Source organism: Pempheris klunzingeri, chromosome 11, assembly GCF_042242105.1.
Source record: "Pempheris klunzingeri isolate RE-2024b chromosome 11, fPemKlu1.hap1, whole genome shotgun sequence".
NCBI lineage: Eukaryota > Metazoa > Chordata > Actinopteri > Acropomatiformes > Pempheridae > Pempheris > Pempheris klunzingeri.
Genome location: NC_092022.1, coordinates 12,298,339 through 12,322,196, shown reverse-complemented (window position 1 = coordinate 12,322,196; position 23,858 = coordinate 12,298,339). Strand labels below are relative to the sequence as shown.

The following is a 23,858-nucleotide window of genomic DNA, read 5'->3' as shown; positions in this document are numbered from 1 at the left end:
AACCTCTATGTACTATGTAATTAAAAAAAAGTATATATATATATAAATATAAACGATACCAAAAAAAGACAGAAATGCAAATTCCACTGCACGGGGGCCAAGTCATCAAAGTAACCCTGTAGGCTTCAAGATTTGGTAAAAGAAATACTAAAAGCAGTATTTATAGCAGAGTCTGGCATGATAACTGTGATTTTGAGCACGTTGAAACCCACCCTATCCCACTCGCTCAGCCAATCTCTGTAGCAGCTGGCTTTAGTGTCAGGCTAAATGACTTTCAGGTCAAGAGGCTATAATGCACCAGAAATGAGAAAGAATAGCCCACTACTGTTATTTCCTGAGTAGTAAGTGGACATGACTCACTATGACCTGGAATAATATTTTCCTATGATTCCTGTATTTTACTTATTGGAAGGGTAGTAACGTGTCCCCAAGCTGACTGTAGTTAAAGGAAACTGAATCAGTAGATAGCTAAATATCTGGAATCCTGTGTTGATACAGAGTTTTAATACAAATAAAGATGCAGGAGGTATTGAAGTGTAAAATAACATTGGACCTGCCATGAAAGATACTTAAGAGTGTATTCAGTTTATTGCTCAGTAGAGTGTGAATTTTATGCAGTTCAAAGTCTTGAGGAGCTGTGCTGTCTCATGCATACACCTGCGTATACGCATGGTAAGGCATACACTGAGCTGTTGTCAGAGCCGAGCTGTTGCCATCTGGATGCCACCTTAAATCAGTAAGGTCAAGGTGTTTCGGAAAGTACCCAAAGCAAATCTGTGGCCAAGGCCGGTCCTGGTTATTTTATCTGAGCTATCTTTGTTAATTGTGCCCCCAGTTAATATAGCATCAAAAATATGTATTTTAAAGGTAAAAAAAAGTAATAAAAAAAAAAGCCAAGTTGCAACCAACAGCAGCATTCTCTTCTATTTGACCATTTTGTCAAAGCAGATGTATCTCCTAAGGGTGAAAATGCTTTGCTAAATAGCCTTTAGACCATCATGGTGCACTAAACAAATGACATTTATCTATAGTAAAGCAGCTCTTTACGGCTGGCTGACCATGGTCTACTGAGTAACACGGAGGCTAGATTACTGCCTTTGGTTAAGGAATAAATTAAAGGAAATGTTATTGCTACTACTGTTATGTAACAGCGGTATACTTTTAATTTGTTCTGTTCTGTTTGCAGTGCTAACAACGAATCAGATAAAAGACAAAAGTGGCATTAAATGTGTGGGGTTTGTCACATTTTGCTACTTTTGGACAAAACTAGCCATATATACCCGACATATTTGTGATCACAGTAATGTTTTAGAAGTATAAACAGTTAAAACCTGGAAGTGATGCTTTACTGTAAATATACCTGACATTTGGTATGGTACTCTATATGCCTGTGAGATACCTTTCAACTTACTTCTTCATTTCTTATATAATTCTAATGTTAACCCTGAAAAGTATGACTGCACCCCTGCTAATTTCCATGTTTTTATGTTTCTTTGTGAGGCCCAAATGTACAACTAACTCTTGATAAATAAGATAACTGTCTAACTAAGTCAAAAATGATCTTGCATCCCTTCCCTCTACCTTTTCATCAGTTGTCATGCTTTTAGACAACTCTCGTCATATGAATAAAATAAGCGTTTGTATCAACAGAAGTTGCCTGGCAACTAAATCCCCTGGCTCTTTTGCCTTGTCTTGTGTACCCTGACTGATTAGCCCTCAAGTGTGTAGAAAACATATGCAATCATTCATTCAGCCGTACAGTGTTGTTTTTTTCCAGACATGGCATTTGCATCTACAACTGCAAAAACTCAGCTGCACAGAAAGACAGAGGACAGACTTATATACTTGCGTTGATCTAGATGCACAAGGGATTTCATCCTGATTTCATCATGATGGTCTAGTCAGACAGACGGAAGAGGCTCAGCTGAATTCATAATCTCTATCTCTCTCTGTCTCTCTCCCACACATGTATTTGCATAATGTCAAAACTTGATACATTGGCTTCATCTGCATAAAAATAACATTATTCTGCATTGCCATCGCCCTCTCCAGCCAGATATTGACGCATTTTTCGACAGGACCGTTTTCAGACCACAATTAGGTCACCCAGAGTTGCTCACTACCCCGTTTCAATCAATGCAGTGTTTTGATATGTGTGTGCAAGTGTTCAGCCAGATGGGCTGTGAGTTCCACAGAGCTCAAGGACAGTTTGGGGAGTGACTCAGTGAGCAGAGTGCCCGAGCCAGCCAACACACACTGTGAATTCACTAGTACCGGGAATAGTGGGGCCTGCTGGGAGCTTTGGCTTTCAGATAGGGTTTCCTTCACTAGAAAAAAAAGTGATTTGATTGTAACTATATACTAGAATACAGATTTTGTCGATTAAGCAGTTTAATCTGGGATAATCAAGAGTTGAAGTATATGTCCTGATGGAACAACCAAAATATTACATAAAATAACATTTGCCTTATCTACACATCTAAGGCTCCTGTGAAAATGTCATGCTGAACTTTGTGTTGGACGGGATTCTCTTGCTAGTGGGTTGTATGGGGGAGGGCTGCAGATGGGGGAGAATTGTTGGGGTGAGTGGTGGTGGTGGTGGGGTGGTGGGGGGTTAGGAGGAACACAGGCTGCTGGTGCATGCTCCACATTCCTCAGGTGTTGTCAGCATAGCTCGCTCAGTAATTACCTCTCTGTGAAAACACGCACAAAACCACACTTTACTTGCAAACTGGAAGGCAGCAACCAAGAGAAGCTGTTAGGGGAGACGTCAGAGACAGATGGGAGTACATTTATATTTACATTTAGGCATAATGTGAGCTGGAATTATTGTTGAGAAAGTACAGGCATGGTGCATGGAGTGCATGCAGGGCAGCTGCAGATGGAGAGTGTTTGCTGTGTGCGTGATTTATACCGCAATCCATCTTCTCTCAAGGATATGGGCAGGTTGTCTAATGACTCTAGCCAAACAGACCTTGGCATGTGAATCTAGTTGTGTGATACACATGTACATTTACAGCGACGGTGGCCAGCAGTCACACACACCATTTTTATTACGTTTGCACAAAGGGATCAGATTCTTGTTATGCTCCCTATTGATGCTGCCTTTCATTCTTTCTTTCACATGTCATGGCTTTCATCATTGACACCACTGTCATAGAAAAAGCAGGTTCTGTCTGTCTGGGAACTCTTCTCTCCCCCTCTTCTCTCCCTCCTTTGCCCCGCTCCATCTCCTTGGCTGGCTTGCTAAAAGCTGAGGGATTGTGTGCAGATGTGCCTGGAGAGAGGCCAGCCCCTCTGCCCTGGGAGAACATGTGGTCTGGGAGTGTTTACGCTGGCACTCTTTCAAGCTGTCTCCCACACAGCATGCTGGTGTCTGTCTCTCCTGGATGACAATGCTCAGCCCTCCTCCCACAAAGGGGGCATTCTCAGGCTGAGGGGACACCAGCGATCATGTTGATTTACTGCGTTGACAAACGAGAAACAGCAATGTAAATAAAAAGCAAACAAAATGATTAACATCAAAAAATTGCCTTCTAGTGAACTTTAATAGGCGCATTAATGAAATGCATGTAATACATACTGCAACGCTAACTATTTTCTCCCTAAATTTCTTTGTGTTTATATTCTGTTCTGAAGCTCGGAGTGAAAATATGCTTGGATTCAACAGATATCCAGACACTTCAGGCATGTTTTTCAAAGATTCTCGACATACTTCACATTCTCCCCTGTGATTCAGGCTCTGGCTAAACATCTGTAAACTGAAAAGCCCTGAAAGGCACGTTTATTCTTAACACCAGTGGCAGCGAGGTTACTGTCAGTTTGTGTCGTGTGTGAAATGCACACCAGTTGTTTTTAGTCCCCATGATTAAATGCCAGTGGGAAAAGGAGACACACATTGCATAACACCATAGACTTGCAGAAAGAGTAGTTTATGAGGATCTCAGTTGGAAAGCGGTATGGAGCAAAGATCAACACATGGTTTTTAACCATAAGACTCTTTGATTGTGCCATGTAAAACTGACCAAATATTTGATTAAATGATTAGATTCTGTTTGTTGTGTTAATGAAATGACTTAAAGGCTGCATGTCTCTCTGTAATGTAAGTATTCACTGCCCCCTGCAGGTTTAGATGGTTTATGAGACTATCCAATCATACCGTACAATCACACCACTGAATAATAATTTCAGAAAGACTACATGCTTTTTATTCAGAGCTATAAACAGCAACATTATTACGTTTGCACTTGCCTTGTGGAAAATATTTTAATAAGGGAACTCAGGATAAATCTTTAATTTCCATTCAAGATGCCTGAAGATGCCATTCAAGATGCCTGTTTAAATCTTTGAGGGCACTTATGTTCCCCCGTAAGGGCAAATTTCGCCTGTTAACTTATTCATATTTTATTCCACTTCATTTTTATATTCAGATCCAGTTATCCATGCAGATAATTTGTTTTTACACTCAAAATAGTTAAATAGTTAGAGATAAGATAGATAAGGTCAACCCTTATACACCATCAAAATCTATCTACATTAGTGGAAATATCTTTGACCTTATTGTTGGCTAAAATGTTTATTTGTTCAATAGATTGGGGGATATACTGTAGGTGGTGTCTTTATCCAAACCCCTGCTTGATTTAGGTATTTTTCCCTTAAGCAGTTACAAGCAAAATAATACAATTAAATATTCATTTTGTGAAAAATTACCTTCACCTGAAACTGGCTACAGTTGCATATGCTCTTTCGTAAACATGTAGCCACATTCAATATCTTACAATCATACCCATTTGTCATTTCCATGCACCACTAGGGGGCGTGATTTCATGAAGAACGCAAAGGCTGATGGGCCTTCACAATGTAGGCTATACATACACTTCTCCCTCAACTGTTTCACTTTGTGCTTTTTTATTGTGGCTTGTAAAACTAGGTGTAACTCTGATTGTGTAAGGCCAAGAATAACAGCTCAGTGAGATTACAACGAGATGACATCATTTAAAATCAAAAGCAAACATTTATTTTAGGCAAAATTCAAGATTCAAGATAGGAATTTATATCAAAATATCACAATTTGAAAGTGAGATAGTGGATTTCTCAACAATCTGATTGATTTTGATGAAAAATCAAAATAAGTTTGGACCGATGAAGTCTGAAACTTGATGGTAGAAAGAAGCAGACATTATGTTCAACGACTCTGTGAGCAGCATGTCAGTGTTTAACACCTGTTTTAATTGACTGTTTCCTATAATTACAACTACTCACCGCTCATTTGACTTCCTAACCAGAAAAACTAAAGTCGTTATAATGTAGAAATATATTGAGCCAACATGGCTGATCCCAGAGCGGCAGTTTCCGGCAGCGCCGCCTCTCTCTCCCACCTCCACGGTGGATGAAAAAGCGCATGAAATAGGAGAAAAGGAGGTGTGTTTGAGCATGCGCAGATGGCGCCCATCGCTCAGTTATCCCAGTTTTTGAGGAGTCGAGCTTACGTCACGCGCTCGTCCACAGTGCTGGAGCTTGAGATTCACCATCCACTCATGCAACCACAAGCACAGGGAGGCATTGGCGCTACGAGGGGAAAAAACGCTTTTACTTTTTAATTTTTCTTTTTCTTTTTGGCACGGAATGAGCTGAACAGAGCCGGCGGCTGCAGGGGCTTCTGGACGTGCGGACGATTCTGGTGGCATGGTGTGGTGAAACAGAGACCCCAGCAAGCACACACACACAGAGACAGAGGTTACACCGTGCATCATGTTTGACTGCCGATAATCAATTAGAAATATACATGACTGTGCTGCTGCATTGCCTATAGCCTCGCCGGGCTGTAGCAGGACTCCTAATTTTGCAGAAGCCCGTCCGAAGCGGCCACCGTCCGGGGCTGGGGGTGCAGCTGAACGGACAATCGCACCCGGACCATTGAAGGGGTTCGGATGAGGTGGTTGATCGGATTGTTAGGTTGTAGAAATCCAGTCAACTTTTCCTCTATTCCTTTCTAACAGCAGTGCCATCGAGCATTGCTCAGGAGATGGCGATGAGGTTGCTCTACTTGGGATTTATACTCTGCTTGGAGATCACATCTCCTAACGGTGCCACCGTAGGTAAGAAGCCTGTTGTGTTATCTCGCATTGTGATACTCGGGGAAAGCATGACCACTTTTTTTTTTTCCTTTTTTGTGTGTGCAAAGCATCTGTGCACAGGCCTGTGTTCACCAGAGTTGGAGCCAACACCGCAAATAGGTTGCCTTCACAATAACACAGTGTGCCACAGCAGCCTCCTCAGAGGAGGACATCGATATTTAGGAAAACCTTTAATCAGAGAAAGTACCGCACAAATAAGCAGTGCGCTGATGATTTTAGCGTGAAATGTGTCTGCGTTTTTTAGCAGAGCTCCTGTCTGAGCAGACAGAATGGGCCTGCCCTGCAAGGATGGCAGACAGTGAGGTTATTCACTGTTGGATCATTCAGCAGGTAAAAGACAACACACGTTTTTTTTGTTTTTTTTTAAAAAGACATAATTTCTGACTGTCTGCGAAAAAAAAAAATCGCTAAATCCCCTCTTCATCTTCCACGATAAATACAATTCGTCCTTATGTATACTCTCTGGATGGCTACAGCTGATAGCTACAATTCAAACCAAACGTGCTGGGGTTTTTTTTTTCCAGCAAAAAAACAAAACAAAAACCGAGGCACCACGCTTGTGTTTCATATCAAACCTGTAGGAGCCACCGGTCAGATCAGTTTTCATGTTTGTTTTCAGTTACTTGGCGCATATGAAAACAACAGTTGTGTCTGCTCGCTAAGGTATAATCTCAATGGCGCGGCTTGTCCCGACGTGTAACGCAAGTAGTTGCCTGGGAATCACAATTTATTAGTGACATCCAGGTAGTGTCTGATAGCGAAATGAGTAGTCGTGCAGTTATCCTGTTACGTCCAGGTAGCTCCTTAATACTCCCGAATCCCTGATGGAAATAATGAGATATTAAATGCACCATTGCTCATGTGACAGTGCATTGCAAACCTGTTGAGCTAACAGCTTGCTTTTTCTTACATGAGCACTTGAAGAGAAACATGAGGGTACAAGATAGCTCAAGTAGTCTATTTGTGGTTATTCAGAAGATATATATATATATATATATATATATATATATATATATATTGTCACATTTAATATTACATTTTCATTCATAGTAGTATGAGTTAGATTTGCCCAGAAAGCATATGCTACATTCAGAAAGAAGCCTGTAGGTATATTGTCATATTCTGAGGTCTATTTTTGAGCTAATTTCACAATATTTTGTGGATATAAAACAGTGGGAAACTTGTGCGTTTGTACTTCTGATATCCTCCGTCCTGTCCAGCCTTGTATAAGGCCAAATATTAATCTGACAGTTCAATTCACTCTTTTAGTCCATGTTTACTTTGATGCCCAAAGGAAAAGTAACACATTAAAGCTGTATTTTTCTCTGTCTTGTGAGATCTTACATAAGTTTCATTTGAATTTGATGGAGGCTGCTCAGAGTGAAAGCCATAGAGCTGAGGTTACATGAGTGGGCAAGCTCCTCCCACCTCCTCCATCAGTATGTAACATCTGGACACAGGGAGACCATTAATCCAACATAGATGTGACTGCAAAAGGGGGGAGGGACCAACTGAAGAGCAGGGGGTGAGGGCGGGTGAAGCGAAATAAACTTCTTGGATAATCTCTGAAACTGGCATATAGTTACATCACAGGGAGTCAGGGATGGAAATGGTATATGTGAGTTACGTCATTAGTAACAGTTGATTTATCAGCCTCCCGTTGGAGCAGTGTTGGTCTAAAATGGTAGGAATGGTCAAGTGAGTGGATAGAAACCCTGAGGCCGGCCACTTGGACTGGATTTGTCTGGATCACCGCTGGGGCACAGCATGAATTTACGAATGAGAAAGGATTAGTGAGAGGAATGTCAGAAGGCCGTAGTTAACAGTTAAACATTGGACAGACCCCTTTGTTTGTTATTGATCTTTTGGTATTAGTCAGGAGTTTATTATTGTGCCACTTGAAGGTGTCATCCAGTCCAGTGCTGCACAATAGTTTGAGCCAAGTAGTTCTGGTGAATGATTGTTTATATTAGGGGTGCAACTAATAATCATTTCCATCACTGATTAAGCTGCAGATCCCTTTAGCAGTTTATTAACGAAATGCTTGGTCTACAAAAGAGAAAAGGAAAAAAAACAAAGTAGAGCATCACATTCTAATATTTGAAAAGCTGAATCCAACAAATGGTTGACGAATTACCAATTGCAAATCAATTGATCAATTCAGAAAATTGATTAATCTTTGTAGTCATTTGTAATCAAAGATGATAAAACATTCCAAAAGTTTTAGCTACTGAGTTGTGCGGATTTGCTACTTTTCTTTGATATTTGTTGTCTTAGGTTTTTGGAATCTTGTTTGGACAAAACAAGTAATTTGAAGATGATCCCCTGGGAACTGGGAAATTGTGATAGGTGTTTTTCTCTATTTTCTGACAGTTTGTAGTCTGATTAATTGAGAAAATATTTGACAGTGAGTTGACAGTGATCATTTTAATGAATAATGAAAATAATCATAAGTTGCAACCCTCATGAATGATCAACATAGTTGGATAGACTATTTTCTGTTAATCAGGACATAATTTTGGCCCTGGTTGACATTGGAGTATTATTTCAGCCATGTCATTTTAAGACTTTGATGTATTTGTCTCACGCAGCAAAACTGCACAATGTGAAAAGAAATCCTTCATATTTGCTTCCTGTTTGTAATCATACTATCAAGATGTCCATGTTGGATAACTTTATGACTACTGAGCTTACATATAGGATTTTAGAGGCAGAAGACTCCCATTGGTGGAAAGTGTAAATGTGGGTCAGAGGCTCAAGAGGTTGAATTCCTGAGGAGCCTACACTCTGTTTGCCTGACCTTTTCAATGGGACCTGGCTTACCTTTTCCTCACAACTGTCACTGGAAACATCTGCTGGAAAAATTCAGCATCCCTCATACAAATTCAACAGGTAATATAACTCTGATTGCTCTCTTCAGCTCTTCCAAGTGGAGGTCACTGGGGAGTGGTTATTGTAACTCTGTACACCTGAGGCTGTCTGCTGATGCACTCTTATCAGGTAACACAGATAATCCCTAAAATGATTTTCTTACCCTTCAGTCTTCTCACAAAGAAACAGAGGATAAAAAAGCATAAAATATTTGGAGTGAAATATAGCCAGAGTGTCCAGTTTTTATACATTCTTTGGCTTCTGAGCGAAGTATTATCTAAAGCTTGTGTGCAGGTGTTTTGCATTTTGGTCTTGACCTAGTGAAAATATTTGCAAAATGATAATAGCAGACGGTGGGATTCTTGACCGTAGCTGCAGAAAAGATCCCCTTTTTATCCCCCTGCTTCCTGCACTGCATTTCAATCAACTGTGACTAGAGGGTAAAACCATATTAACATAAATGCCCTCAGTGTTGCTCCCCACATATTGAAGGCGTGAGACTGCAGATGAAAGAGTGTCTGTTGATTGTGAAAAGCAGGGGTGTACTGTAATTGGTGTTTTCTGCTAGCTACATCACTGTTTACGCTGTTTTAGCTCCTAAGGCCTAAAAAAAGGAGCGGATTGGCTTCTTTAACAAATAGGGAGTGTGGGTGTGTGTTAATGCTGCTCTGTAGGATTCATTTGGCTTTTCTAGGTGATATAATCAAACTCGCCATGCGTTACTGCTTTCCTGACATTAATTCGATGATGTCTCTTAGAAACTATTTTTTTTAACATGCCACCACCCATTATCATAGCACATCTTCAAACAGGAACAGGAAATAGATCTGTTTGTCCTCTCACGTTATCAAGAGAGCACACAGACTTGTTCAAATGTTGCAAATGGCTGCAACGTTTACCTGACACCTGGCACAGCTGTGAGAATACTGGCTTTTTGACTCTTTTTACCTCAACATAATTAAAAGTGAACTCCTCGCCTGATGCCATAAGCTTACCACACAGATTGTCAGTTTTTGGAGACTTTCAGCAGCTGCTCTTTGTGTGTTGGTGTTGTTGGCTTTACTGGGTCACGCTCATGCACACCTCAGATGTTGCTTGCTTTGTGGTTGACTGGAGAATCGATTTCATCACAGGGACCCTTGGTTGCCTTCACACCTGGTCAGACGAGAGTATCTGATATATGGTGATAAGAATCCAATTTCATGGACTGCTGCAAAGTGTCAAAGCTGTTTACTTTCGTCAAAATCACAGCCATGGCTCTCAGTCATTGGTTTGTGGAGGTACATGAAACAAACATCTATGCTATCTGTGTCGTGGCAAAGATGTGGACACAACTTGAGTTTATTGTTATAGCACATTTGTAGAAGAGAACGTGCAAATGTTCCCTTTTGATGGATTGTGTCATGATTACAGTAGCTGACCACAAATTTGCAATATTAAGACATACAACATATTAGAAAATACAGTGTAAACATTATTGAGATGTGGGACATAGCAAAATTTTAAAAAAATCTATATATTCTAACTGTGTTGCATTAGGTAATCATCAACCATTGTTAGCCCAGCAGCATCAAAACACACAATAAGCACACTTTGTGATTTATTGTTTTGTCCTCTTCCCAACAAAAAAAGTATCTTTATCTAGATAATTATGGATGTGCTCAAAGCAACTTTGAGTAAGTGGCTCTTCTCTAGCTGATATAACACCTGCCTATGCAATATACTATATGTAACATGTCCTTGAATATCTATAAGAATTAAATAGTCAATCTACATAATGCTGAAAGGTTAAAACTTGTAGTGAAAATGCAACATCATAATGTAAGGTAATGCATTCCATAAATGTTCAATGCCGCATGGCTACGTAAAACAACAAGTATTTATAATTGTGCATGTCCCCTTTGAGTTTGCATTTCTTTGTCTGATTCTGTTATCACCTCAAAACTCTACTGCATATGACCAGGAACCACTGGTCTGCAGGCACTCAACAATATTATCATATTATCAAGATTGAAGGGCGCGTGCGGTCTTTGACTTTAACTGTGCTTGCCAACGTCCACAGCTTCTACATACAAGTGAAAATAACTACTGAAAGAGTTTCAGTCATTTGTGATACTCCATTATTCTGTTGTTGGGCAAACACACTCATTTTCAGAGGGCCATGTGAAGTTGAGGCCTTTAATGTTTCGTGTTTCGTGCTTTGTGAAGTTTTAGGAACTCACCGCTGAGCAAAGATGTCATCTGTTAAGATGTGAAGTGGATGACCACTCGTGTGTGCATTGTTTATGAGTAATTCCTGGAAATGATTAAGGCAGGAGCATTCCTCCCTCCTGTCTCTTTCTAATGAAAGATTCATAGAGATCTTGCTTTAATTCACAAACAATTCTTTCTTAAACCAAAGTAAACTGTAGACTCTACAGGGTGGGTGTAGAAGAACTTTGTAGAAGGCACCGTGAACCTATTTACATTTTTCTTTTATGTCCATCAATCACACTCACTCATTGTATGCCTTTTACTGCTCTGGTCTGTGACGTTCTGCAGAGCCTCATCAGGTTACCTCGGAGGTCAAAGCTGCACCCTTTTGTTGTGCAATGACACAAAAACAAGGCTTTCAGGCACAAGAGCAGGTACTAACTCAAATTAGAGTCAGAATCTGAACAGCCTATGGACATTGTATGTGAACTTTGAGCTGTTTAAAGTGCTCCAGTGCTCGGCTGTGGCTTTGCTTGACACAAAGCTAAGTGGTTGCTTCCACTGGATGAGCACTGCACAGTGTGGCCATTGAAGAAGTTGATTCAATAGTTACTGCAGTAGCCAGGGAAGAGACTTACATTAGATAATGTTTGATACACTTGTTCTGCACTTTCTACCCTCTGAAACCACAATATCACACATTTCACATCCAAATAGGCCCTGACTTTCGCTAAAAAATAGTGTTCCATCTGAATAATTAATACAGCACAAAATTCAGGAATAATGACTTCCCTCTGCCCTCATTCTCTTCCCTGTGGTCCTTGTTTGGTTTTAATTGTTACTTATAATGCATGGATTCTTGCTTTGAAATTCTGCTAAACTGAGCGCAGAGAAATCACTTCAAACTTGACCTCAGGGGTCTAATTACATACTGTAGTCGGTTTGCTTTCTTTTCACTCCCCGAAACACTCTGGAAGACCTGAGTTCCACAGTGGAGGACCAGGAAGCGGAGAAGTGATGGGGGATGAGAAACAGTCGTGGTTTTATTTCCATTTTCTCCTCTCACCGCCATGGTTCTCAGCAAGACCACTGAGACCCATTTATTTATTCATTCCTTCAAGTCATTTCACATTCCCATTCGGATTGTTATCTTTTAACAGCATTTAATAGAATCCATGCTCTATTGCTCACCCTAGAAATTATCCACAAGGGGGATTGGGTTGGTTGAATACGAGGATGTGCTCAGTGTTGGTTGAAAAACAAAAGTAAATTTCATATATCAATTTGTTTGGCGAACATTCCAGCTGAACCTGTATTCTGTGTTCATTCGGATGACGGCCCAAATGTGGCACGTTTTTAACTAAAGCAAACTTATAGTAATTACTACAGCCACTTAGAACTTTTGAAATAATCAGCAGTATGATGTTAGGCCTCTGTTACATTTAATATATTTTCCAGTAAGGAGAAATAAGCAACAAGTAATTTTCCCTTCAGCTGTTTGGTTTCTTTGAATGTAGCAGATTGTCTGTTACAGATTGTCTTTTTTGAGGCAAAGCTATACACATGAAATCAATTAGAAGGTGCTGGAATGTGCTGCATGGATCTGGAGTTGATTTGTAGAGCAGGGATGGCCATATTGACAGAGACAGATCGGGGATGGAGGGGTTGGGAGGGGGAGTAGGGGGGTGGTCAGTGTTGTGTCCCAGCTGGTGATGGTGTCTGGAAGCCTCCATAACTTGGCTGCTGAACTGGTGCCACAACACCACTGACTCATCATCCCATCCTGTTCCATCCCACAGAGTTCTTTTCGGCCTTTGAGATTGTTTTGTCAAGTTTTTGGATTACATAAAAACAAAATAACTCCTTAAATTTACAACTGCAAATGAAAGGATGGCCTTAAAGGTACTTTATTATTTTTACAAGGCACTAAGGAGGGACATTTCTATACAGGCCAGGCTCTGTGTACTTAAATGCATTTGCTCATTCACTCGTGTTTAATGCTTTTTGCCATGCACGGTGCTTAGGGGCAATTCACTCTGTGTGCACTGTTTAGACAGCGCAGAGCTCCAGTGGCCCTGCATAAGGAAATGCAGTGTGTGCTCCATACAACTGGCAGTATGCTCAAACTGAAACAAAGTCAGCCAACTGGACCCCAGGCAGCCACATACTTGGAAGTAACTCAGTGATTTATAGCATAGCGTGTACGTCAATTCAGTATTCTAACATTTGTTGGATGTATCTTTCAGTGACAACAACATGGAGGGACTTCTAAGTCAGTCAAGTGTCTCTTACACAATTTTGCTTAGCGCTCTATTGTCCCCTCAAAGCACCCAAACTACACAGGTGCACTTGTTGAATTGTATCAATTGAAATATAGCAAATGTAAAAATCTATTCTTTGTTTCTGGAAGTCACACCATGCAAAGCAAGTTTTCAGTACTTAATAACCAGAGGAAACCCCTTTTTAATGAAACTTTTTTTGGTCAGTGAAACAGCACTGACTACCATTCTTTTTTGATTTGACAAGATAACGGGGAAAGAAAAATAGAATTACATTTGATCATTTCTAATTTTAACCAACCATCCCAGTTTAATGTCCTTGGACGTCTCTTTAGTGAGAGCTTGAAAACCATTGAAAAAAAATGAAATTAGATGTTTAGTTGAGTGTAGAGAATTAGATCCTTAGTTGAGTAGAAACAGTAATCCTGTGCCTAATGGACAAATACTCGAGACATCTTTACAGACTACTGACTGGCCTTCAGGCATTCTTGGGCTTAAGGTTGCCACAAGGACTTTTCCAGCATTCATATTTAATGCCTTTGCTGTATCACTCTACCCCTGAAAATATTTTGAATGAAAGAAACTGTCAGTGCAACATATTGTAACTCCATCAGTGAGACAGTTTTTTTTTTGTGGAAGACAGCTGTTTAAAAATGTTGTACTTTTTCTTTTTTTAAACCAGCCAAATAAAGAAATTTGTTCATGGTGTAAATTTCAGAAATAGAAACTCTGTTTCCTGTAGAACTTCCAAAGTTGCCCTCACTGAGTAATAGTTTAAACCCTCAAGAGTTTTAAATTTCACACTAAGGTTGTGAGAGTTGTTTTCTTTTTTCTCATTTTCTTCTCCAATTAGATGCAATAGATATCCTTAGGATGGTTGTTCTCATGTTATCTTAATGCAGAGGCAGTGGTTTTTCATGTTCAAGTGTATACCATAACACGATCTTACTTGTAAAGATTGATCATAAGCAAGAGAAGATATTATTATTGTTTTTAAATGTGACAATCCTCCCATTTTGTGGATAGAAGAGTTGAATGCTGTGGGATTTCCTGCCATTTAGTCACAGCAGTGTGATCAAGTTGCCTTTCAGCTGTGGCAGGAAATGCTTTAGTTGGAGTGGCATTATCAGGAGAGGACTCTGTTGGAGGCGAACACACTGGGCTTATAGGAGTTCCTGTAAGTGGAGTATGTACCTTGATTCAATGGGATTGGTGTTTGCTGTTGGGCCAATCCCAGGAGGCTAAATAAAGACCTTCTTCATTCCCTTTTGTAGGTAAAGTGGACTCAAATGGTTTAACATCGCAGACCGATTTGTACCTTCCAAAAATTGTCAGCATTTTGGCAGTGATTTTGGAAAAAAAACGACTTTGCAGGCTGAATTAACAATTCACATCTCTGTTTGAGATATTTCAGGGGGCTTTGAAAGAGGACTGCTGAGGGGGAAGGCTGCCAGTCTTTCCCCCAGTCTCCAACCCCTCCTCTGCCACAACCTCCAATTAGGCTCAGAGGTTCTCCCCTCTGCGGTCATTTCATGCTGGTGTGTAAAGCGATGATAAAATTAGAACCCACAATGTTTTATTTCCAGTTTTATGCCTACTCATAGGGAACAACCGGCTCAGCCCAGCTGCTTCACACGGGGACCAGAGAGTTCAAGGGAATGCCTTCACATAGCAGCCGGTTGGAGGTTTCAATGCTTTTACTCATTTCAGCTCAGGGCCCAGTCAGGACGGCTGTTTGTTTGGTTGTTGGCTGTTTAGGCAGATTAAATGGCAACATATAAACATAGGCAAGTCCAGTCTATTAACCACCATACAAAATGTACCAGGACACTGGTAAGCTGAAAGGAAGCAAAACTAACAAGTTGGCCTCGGGCCATGGCTAGCCTCTCTCATTCCCTCACCAAGGGGTTGGATGTGTGCGTGTTGCCTAAACTGATCCAGCGACTGGTCTCTAGCCATTATTTTATATTTCTCGCCATCTATTTCTTACTCTCATCTTGAGTCCTGTCAAATTCTTATGGCACTTTATGCATACTTTCTGTTATAGCCTCTCACAGCTGAGTTTAAATTTTATCCTCTAGAATCCCTTGAATTGTGTTTTGTAAGCCTTGTCCCTGCTATTGTGTAAAAAGAAAACCGGTGTAAACACCTCATTTTAAAATCCAGCGCTCCCTCTTGATCTCCTCAAATATCAAGGTACTGTTATGAGGAACGCTGCGATCTGATCCCTGCAACCCTTCAGCTTGTAATTGTATTTACTAAAACATGACAGTCAGAAGTCTTACTGTGCAGCCAACACATACACTTCACTGTCACATGGAGAAAGACCAGGATCTGAAGCCCTTCGTCTGACAGTCAAAGAGAACGTGATTGCAATGTTACACTAGCCTCACGCTCTCTTGTGATTTCAGTCACATCCCAGCCCCCTTGCGGTGCGCCCCACCACCCACCTCAAACACCTCCCTGCCTGCCAAGTACGTAGGGAGGCAAGTCATCCAGGGCGAGAGAGGGCTCAGTCCCTGCAGAGAATCACAATGAGACCTTCGCTGCCGTCCTTGCCAGAGTGTTGCTGCACAACAGTACAGTAACAACCCTGCCTAAAATGGCCTTTGTGGTCTGTTTTTATTGCGTGTAACATTTTTGACCACTCGCATGAAAGAAAGAAGTTTGGCAGGCTATTTTCACTCTTCCTTATACTCAGAGAAAATGTTACCATAGAATTTCACTTTTCCCCATTGCAATTTTAGGATTATTCCTCTAATAAACTTGGAAATTTTGTAACACCGTTATAAAAATGTGTATGTTTTCAGTGATGTGAGTGGCACAACAGAAATCCCATTCACCTCAGCTTTTTTGGGGTGGAGGCAGAAATCTCAGAGACTGGGCAAATAATATCAAATCTATATCCATGGTTCGATACCCAAAGAGATAAGTGAGAAAATATGGGTTTTTTTTTCCTGTAATTTGGGTCAACTGACCCTTTTCAGATCAGACTGCTGATGGGTCATGAGCGTTGCTGTGGTGCTTCTAGCCTGTGGTACACCTCAACAATCTGTGCTGACTTACTGCCCAGAACTACCGCGCTCTGCAGTTTCCCATGGGTCAGGCGGTGATTGAATGCCCAGTTATGTCTGTGCTGTGACACATGAAAGAGCCTCTGTGGTAAAAGTTGAAAAACACCTTAGCAGTAATAAAAAAAAAAAAAAAAAAAAAAAAAAAAAAAAGCGGAAAGAAATGAGATGTCCGTAAGAAGAGAGGAAACAACAAACAAACCCAGAACTAAAAGGCACCACTGTTAGTAGTAAACTTGCAGAGGTTTTTTTTTTTCTGAATAGTGTGTGCCTGTGGGTCTTTTGATACAAAAACATCATTGTAAACTTGGGTTGACCCTTGCATGTTGCTTTGCCCTGCTGAGTTAAGATCTATACCACTTGAGGCTGGAAATTTCCTATGAAGTTTATGCACGGGAGAGAATAGTTGCTGAGAAGTGATTTAAAAAAAAAAAAAAAGGAGCAACATCATAACACCTTGAAAAAACTGTCACTTTCATGCGGATATTTTTCAAATTTGGGTACTTGAGAGTTGCATTTCTCCCTGAATGTATTTTGTCATTCAAAAACATTTCCAGCCACAGTTGCTGTTTATGATGACACATCAACTTTCTCCTCTTTCAGCTCCCAAAGCTGATGACCAGCCCAAGACCTGCAGCTCTAAGCAGTTTGTATGTAAGGACCAGGTGACCTGTATCTCCAAAGGCTGGCGCTGCGATGGGGAGAAGGACTGTCCAGATGGCTCGGATGAATCGCCAGATATCTGTAAGCACAGAAAGAAGCTACTTAAATTGTCTTTCTTTTATGTTTTCTCCAAGTTCTCTCCAAGCTGTTGGTTCAGGGCAGTAAGGATTATTACATGTTTTACTCGGCTCTGTATTTTTACATAGCTATTTTGCAAATCAAGCCTTTTAATTTTATATATTAAAATTTTGAGTCTTTGTTAATACTTCTTGTTGTCACTGTGTTGTTGCCGCACGTCGCAATAAGACATCAAATTCACTACCACTAAATAGCTTTGAAGAGACAACAGCACAATGTTCAGACAGTTTAATTTGGTCCTGAATAAGAGGGTAGGTTATGCCCTCTCTACGAAGGACACAGGCTCACAGTGTGTGCTCTGGCTGCTCTGTAGAATTATAGCTCTAATTATGCGGCCGTGTTTAGTCTGAATGTTCAGGGATGTGTCTGCTCTTGTCTGGACTCTTGCGGGATCTGTGCAGTCCCTAAGAGTCTTGTCCCAGCCACTCACATCTGTCAGCCCCCTCCATCCTCCTGTTCCATCCATAAACTGTCCTTGGTAAAAGCCTTTCCTCTGTTTATATGCTGGCACTAATGGTGATTTTACTGTCTGCATGTGCCACACCTTACATCTGTCATGCCACAAGCATTCTCACAATAGTCTAGCACGCAGAGACAAGCAGCTGACACCCAGCATTAAGGGACTTGTTGTTATGGGTGAAAACACAATTAAGTGTTAACACGTAGGATTAGGAACTGGAAGTGTGTGAGCTGGCTGAGGGTGACAAGATGTATCATTGGTGTGGTCATAGACACACAAAACGTTAACTGTAGGTGTTGAGATGGAGAAAGTTAAAATTATTTGGATCCTCCTCCCACAGATAGGTCAAGTGCTCTCCTCCATGCTCAGAAAATGTTGGGCAGTTCATCTCCAGACCAAATCATTTAAAAGATTGGATACTACTTACAGCAAAACTCTGATTCAGAGCTAAAATACAAGATTGAAGCCAAACAGACGACATTCTTCGATCCATCTTCTCTGTCGCTCTCCTATATTTATTAATTCGCACAGAGTTTATAATGAGAATTGACTGCTAACGGCTGAACACTTTTTTTTAAGTGCACACTTAGCAAAAATATATTGGTTAAAGACATTTTAGAAGGGGAAAAAAATTATCAGTTGTAGTTTTGTACATAACAGCAATCATAAAACATGAGCAATTGTATGTAAGTTTGACCCACATAATTCACTCAAACAGGCTGCAGCCATTTAATTTCTGCCCCTTTTACTAAGCAATTGAACTGAGTGAATTTTCCATAGCACTTATGTAATTTGGTGACACAGACAATGGTGTGATTCATCCTCTGCATGGAGAGATGGAGAGTGGTGTTTCACCAGAACATCAAGATATGTTCTGCTCAATTACCCACTTCCCATGGGCTCTAATCTGCCTGTCACTTTACCTTTAGTTAAGGCGCTTCTCTATTCATGTGAGTTTCTGAGGCAGTCATAATAAATATCTGTTACTGCAATTAATGCACTTTTTCACAGTACAGAACTATGTTTTTGCAGCCTAACAATCACAGTCAAAGGCGTGGCGCCTTTTAAGTATCACAATGAAAAGCAGCCAGAGTCAGATTTTATCCACAGTCGTTAAGTTGAGCCATCCATTAAATGTGAGTAGTGTTTGGAATGGAGGGCTGCAGATAAAACTTCTGAGTGAATGGGACTGAGCCAGCATAGATGGAGACATGAGAGTTTGGAGGAGTGTGACTCTGGAGGTTATTTAAAATCCAGCTCTGACTCAGAGGAATGTAAAAGTCTTTTCTTTTTATCCTGGCTTTTCCATTTGCGGGGTGAACAGTTTGCAGGTCATCAGCCTGGTTTCCCCCCTTCTGGAAAGAGGCATGCTGTAAACAGGGCTGCTCCTAACTGATGGAAATAGGAGATAGTAGACAGATAAAGGCAGGCCAAACATTGATCCATCTGAGAGGGGGGCTGAAAACTGGATCAACTGGGGAAGTTTTGTGTTGATTCAATTTTTTGTTTTGAAAGCTCCAGGTCATATCTGTTCATCTGTTCTGCTTCTTTGTCAGCTGCAAAGTTTACAAAAGCAGTCTAACTTTCTCTTTCAAATTTAGTTTTATGAAAGTTACAGAATTCCAAGAAAATTCCCTCCTCTCCAGGCCTTTGTTCCAACATGCCCCTGACCACAGTCTGGCTTTGTACGGTAATGTTGATGGGAATTAGAGTGGTGCATGCTACTATAATTACGACATTATCTCCAGTTCAAGTTAATTACTAACTACAGGCTTGGTTTACAAAGAGTACTTGCGGAGATTTTCTAAGGCAAAAACAGTTGGCTCTTATTTTCTTACTCTATTTCATTTCTTCTTTTCTATTCTTCCTCTCTCCCTCCTGTGGCTGCTGGGCTGTACCCCCATCTTGGTGCGGGATTACCTCACTACATGACAATTGTGTAACTCACAGGCTGTGACAGTGCAGGCAATGCATGCGGCCAACATGGAGCTTTGTTTCTTAAATAGATATGTATATAATTTGAAAAGAGTATGTGAAATTAAGAATCTGCCTGTGTTATTTCACTCATCCTCAAGCCCAAGTGTTATGATGAAAACCACTCAATGAGCTAATTTGAGTGAAGTGCCAGTTGTGTTTCTTGAAAATGCCACCTGTTTTGTTTATGATGATCATGAATTCACTTGCTGTCAGAGTGGTGGGTATTGTAAACCTGTTGTTGTCTGCCCCTGCTGAAGAAAGTGTACTCCTCAGTATCACACTGTCTGGAGGTCTAATTGCCTTTCATTTCCAAACCATTCATCTGGGCTGTAATTATGTTGAGAAGCTGAAGACAGACCTATGCCACAGTAGTGGGGTTGTGACATTGTTCATCTCATGAGGTGCTGACATGCTCTGGTTGAGGTTGCAGTTGATGCCAAGGGTCAATGTTGCATGTTAGCATCCTTACCCTGTGGACTTCTTTATTAGAGGGGCACTGAAGCAATGTGATGAGGAGGTATGTACATGGATGCATGTTTTTTCACATGGATCTGCATGACTTGTCATCATAGATGGATTGGTGGGGGTCTGGGCAGGTTGCCAGCTGCACGGCTGTCATAACCCTCAGACCCCGACTGTGCACCTCCCTCTTATAGCCCCTAGAACAAACTCAGATAGCCATCAGCAGGCTGCCTGTACAGGCCCCTGTCTGCAGGTGTGACCCTGTCATCCTCTCCCAGGGACTGCATTGGCTCCCCCTCACTGCATGGCTTCAATTGGTTTCAGACAAGCCATTTCACCTCAATTACATACAGGCTTAGGGCTCAGGAAGTGGTTGCCCTCGGGGCAGGAGTTTAGGCTCTGTGTGTCTCCACAGTGATGCTCAGGGCTGCTGCTTTTTTAATGCTCTCATAGTTAGTTGTGGTATGTTGTTAAAGTGTTCTCTATCTAGTAGAGCTAAAGCAGTGAGGGACAGGTTTGTTGTCAATGCATGCCTGCCGTGCAAAAGTTAAGCAAACAATGTAAAGAAGTCTTTTGAGACAAATTGTACTGTAATGTTCTCTGCAGCTCAGCTGATCCATTGGCCTCATCGACTGCTGGACTCTTTATTAGATTGTTTGTTCGCTTACACTTCTTGTTTATTTCAGTGAACTTTGTAAAGCACTGTGAGACAACTCTGTTGTGATATTGGGCTATACAAAATAAATTGAATTGAATTGTGAAATTTTCCATATCACCATGTCAAAATTGTGGCTATTGTGCAATTAATAGTTATTATTTGAACAAACATAACGTTAATGTTCAAACCATTCTGGTTACAGTTATTTCGTGATGCTGCTGCTGAAATTAAAAAAGCTGTGTCACAATTTCAATTTAATTTCATAGCTCTGTTGGAACATTAGCTATAAAAAACAGTGACTCCTTGTCTGTATCCTTAGCCTGTATGCAATTATGATTCTTGCGTGAACCACATTCATTGTGGTTGAGCCAGCAAATGGGAACAGATGTCTGACTAAGCCCTATCACGTAAGCACTTTCTCCATCATGAGAAGTGCTTGCCATGAAGGAATCTCTTTCATCATCAAAAACCTTATGCAACAATTGTCTGCCCCTAATTCTCTGTTAGACTTTTTAGCCCTTGATTTAGCATGAAAATGTCCACAGGAGGACTTCCAAGCAGGGGGTGAAATGCGTTTCAATCATGCAAATACACTGCCTTTCTTTTCCCACGCAGTGCTATCCACTTTCATTCAGAAAGAGAAAATGAGCTGATAACTCAAAGTAGTTAACACTTGCAAATGACAAACCACTGCCTGTGCTTGTGCTGCTAAGCTGTCATTAAAGTTGTCTCCACTGGCAAGTATAAGTGTTACACACATAAGATACACACAGATTCACATGTTTTTTCTCATGTTGATGCCTGAAAGTAATTTTGAGGAGATATACCTTGGAATGCAGCTTCATAATGAAACTTAGGGACCCTTGGCTGAAGAGGCTCAGGGTATTTAATGTAACAATAGCAAAATGTGGACACTCAAGTCCTGATACACACTCCTTTTCATTCAACATTCATGTTAAACATATGATTTCATTTGTTTTCAACACACACACACACACACACACACACACACACACACTATGCCCATGTCCGTGGATGCCATGGCCTGGGGCCGAGCTGGTAGGGAGTTCAGATGGGAAGATTGAGTTATCACCTCCATACAGCTGCCTGAGGCGGCCGTGGACCACACAACAAGGTTATCTGTCCATCTCTTGCCCTTGAGCCCCCTCTGGATGCTTGCCAGCCTGGTCCTTTGTCCGGCCCATCTGACTGTCATGCCTCAGCAGCCTCTCCAAGACGACAAGGAAGAGCCGTCTGCTGAGGTGGGATGGGGTGGAAGTGTGTAGCGATGGGGAGAAGGCATGATCCTACAGAAAAAGCCTTTGTATAGAAGAAAATGAGCAGATTAGCATTTAGGCTGAAGAGGAAAATGGAAATGCCTTTGCAAAGCTCTGATCCATTTTCTATAGAAACAGCCTTTTACAGTAAAGATGGGGGAACTCCTTTCATGGCCTATAATCAGCCATGTAGCGGTACTCGCAGGGGGCACCAGGCAGGGGCAGGAGGGTCTGTAGTAGCAGTGGTTGACACACTGCTTCCACAGAGGAAGAAGCAAAGCCCTGTAAATCCCTCTGGTCTGTGGCCCTGAGCCCTCCTCAGCTTCACCGGCCTATCAACAGACAGAGGACACAGGGCTTTCTCACGCCACACAGGCACCACTTCGCTTTCTCTGCTGTCTCCTCCACGCCCTGTCTCCTTCTCTCCCTCTTTCTTTCTTTCTTTCTTTCCTGTATCCTACGGTCTTCCTCTCTGTCAGTCAAAGCAGGCAGAGAAGCTAAACCCAAGTCATCTGTGTTCCATGTTCCTCATATCTCATCTCCAGTCTTTCCTCTGGTGTAATTGCCTCACAGTTTTTCCTCCTGCTTGCAGATGGTGACTTGGTTTGTTTTGCTAGCTGTCTCTTTGTAAGTTACTTTAAGGAAATTCTCTGCAGTACATTTTATATAGTGACAGTTTGATTGTATTTGAAGCAAGAGATCGTACTAAATTACTCAGATTTATGTACTATGTTATTCCACCCCAACTCTCTCTTTTAAGTGTCAAAGACTCACCCTCTGTGTGAGCTTGAAAGGTGGCTGCAAAGTGGCTTTCAGAAGCTGTGGATCTAGTTGGATCAAATTAATGTCACTTGATTACGATGGTCTTCATGGGACTTTCAGTGGCAAAAATCTGAAAACATCCATAGATCAATCTACTCATATACTATAATTCACGTCTCTCAGTAGTCCATCCACATACTCGGTATATTAGAAACACTTGTAATGTAAGCTCAAAATGACTTGATACACTACTTCTGGCAGAGGTTTGCAGAGGTTGATGTTGCGATATGAAGAGCAATGACTCTTAAGAATACTGTAATTATATGCATGGGCTGTAGAGAGATGGATTTTGCTGCAGGAGTTTTTTTTCAAAGAGACTGATTCTTATGAACTTGGCGGCCTTTTTTTTTTTTTCAAGCCTGCACAGGTGTTTCAAATATTCAAAAGATTTTAGGCGGAGTATCACTTTGACTTGCCAGGATCTCCAGAGTATGCTCATTTTCATAGTCAATCACAATATAATTCATAGTATAATACAGTTTTTTATTCATGTTGTGCTATTACAGTACTACTGTTAAGCTAATTGTTTCATTTATTAAGGTTAAGTGTGTTGGAAGTTAAACTAGCACATCAGGTCTTCTTTCAGTGACAGCGCTATGTGCCATACTGTAAGTCTTGTCTTGTGTGCTGTGGCTTCCTGAGTAGGGTCTGGCAAAGCCATGTGCTTGTTCTGCATGCTGCTGTAAAGTGTGATTCCAGAGTGGGGAGAGTCAGTCAGTGGGCAGGCCTGCCTGTCACTCCGCTCAACATATTTATTTGAGCTGACGGCAGACTTTCTGGGAGTCAGTCAGAGGCTGCCGTGGATCCTGAAGAGCTGGAAGAAAAGCAGGCTTTTATTCTCAGGACAAAA

The 23,858-nt window shown here is 41.1% G+C and overlaps 1 protein-coding gene across 1 annotated transcript in view; it reads left to right on the top strand.

Moving 5' to 3' along the window:
* The first annotated feature begins 6,025 nt into the window (after positions 1–6,025).
* The window catches only part of lrp1ab (low density lipoprotein receptor-related protein 1Ab), an 83,560-nt gene continuing 65,727 nt past the window's right edge, over positions 6,026–23,858 (top strand). Inside the window, exons 1-2 of the mRNA XM_070839152.1 lie at positions 6,026–6,098; positions 17,155–17,295. Coding sequence (XP_070695253.1) covers positions 6,026–6,098; positions 17,155–17,295 — 214 coding nt within the window. The remainder of the gene's footprint in view (positions 6,099–17,154; positions 17,296–23,858) is intronic.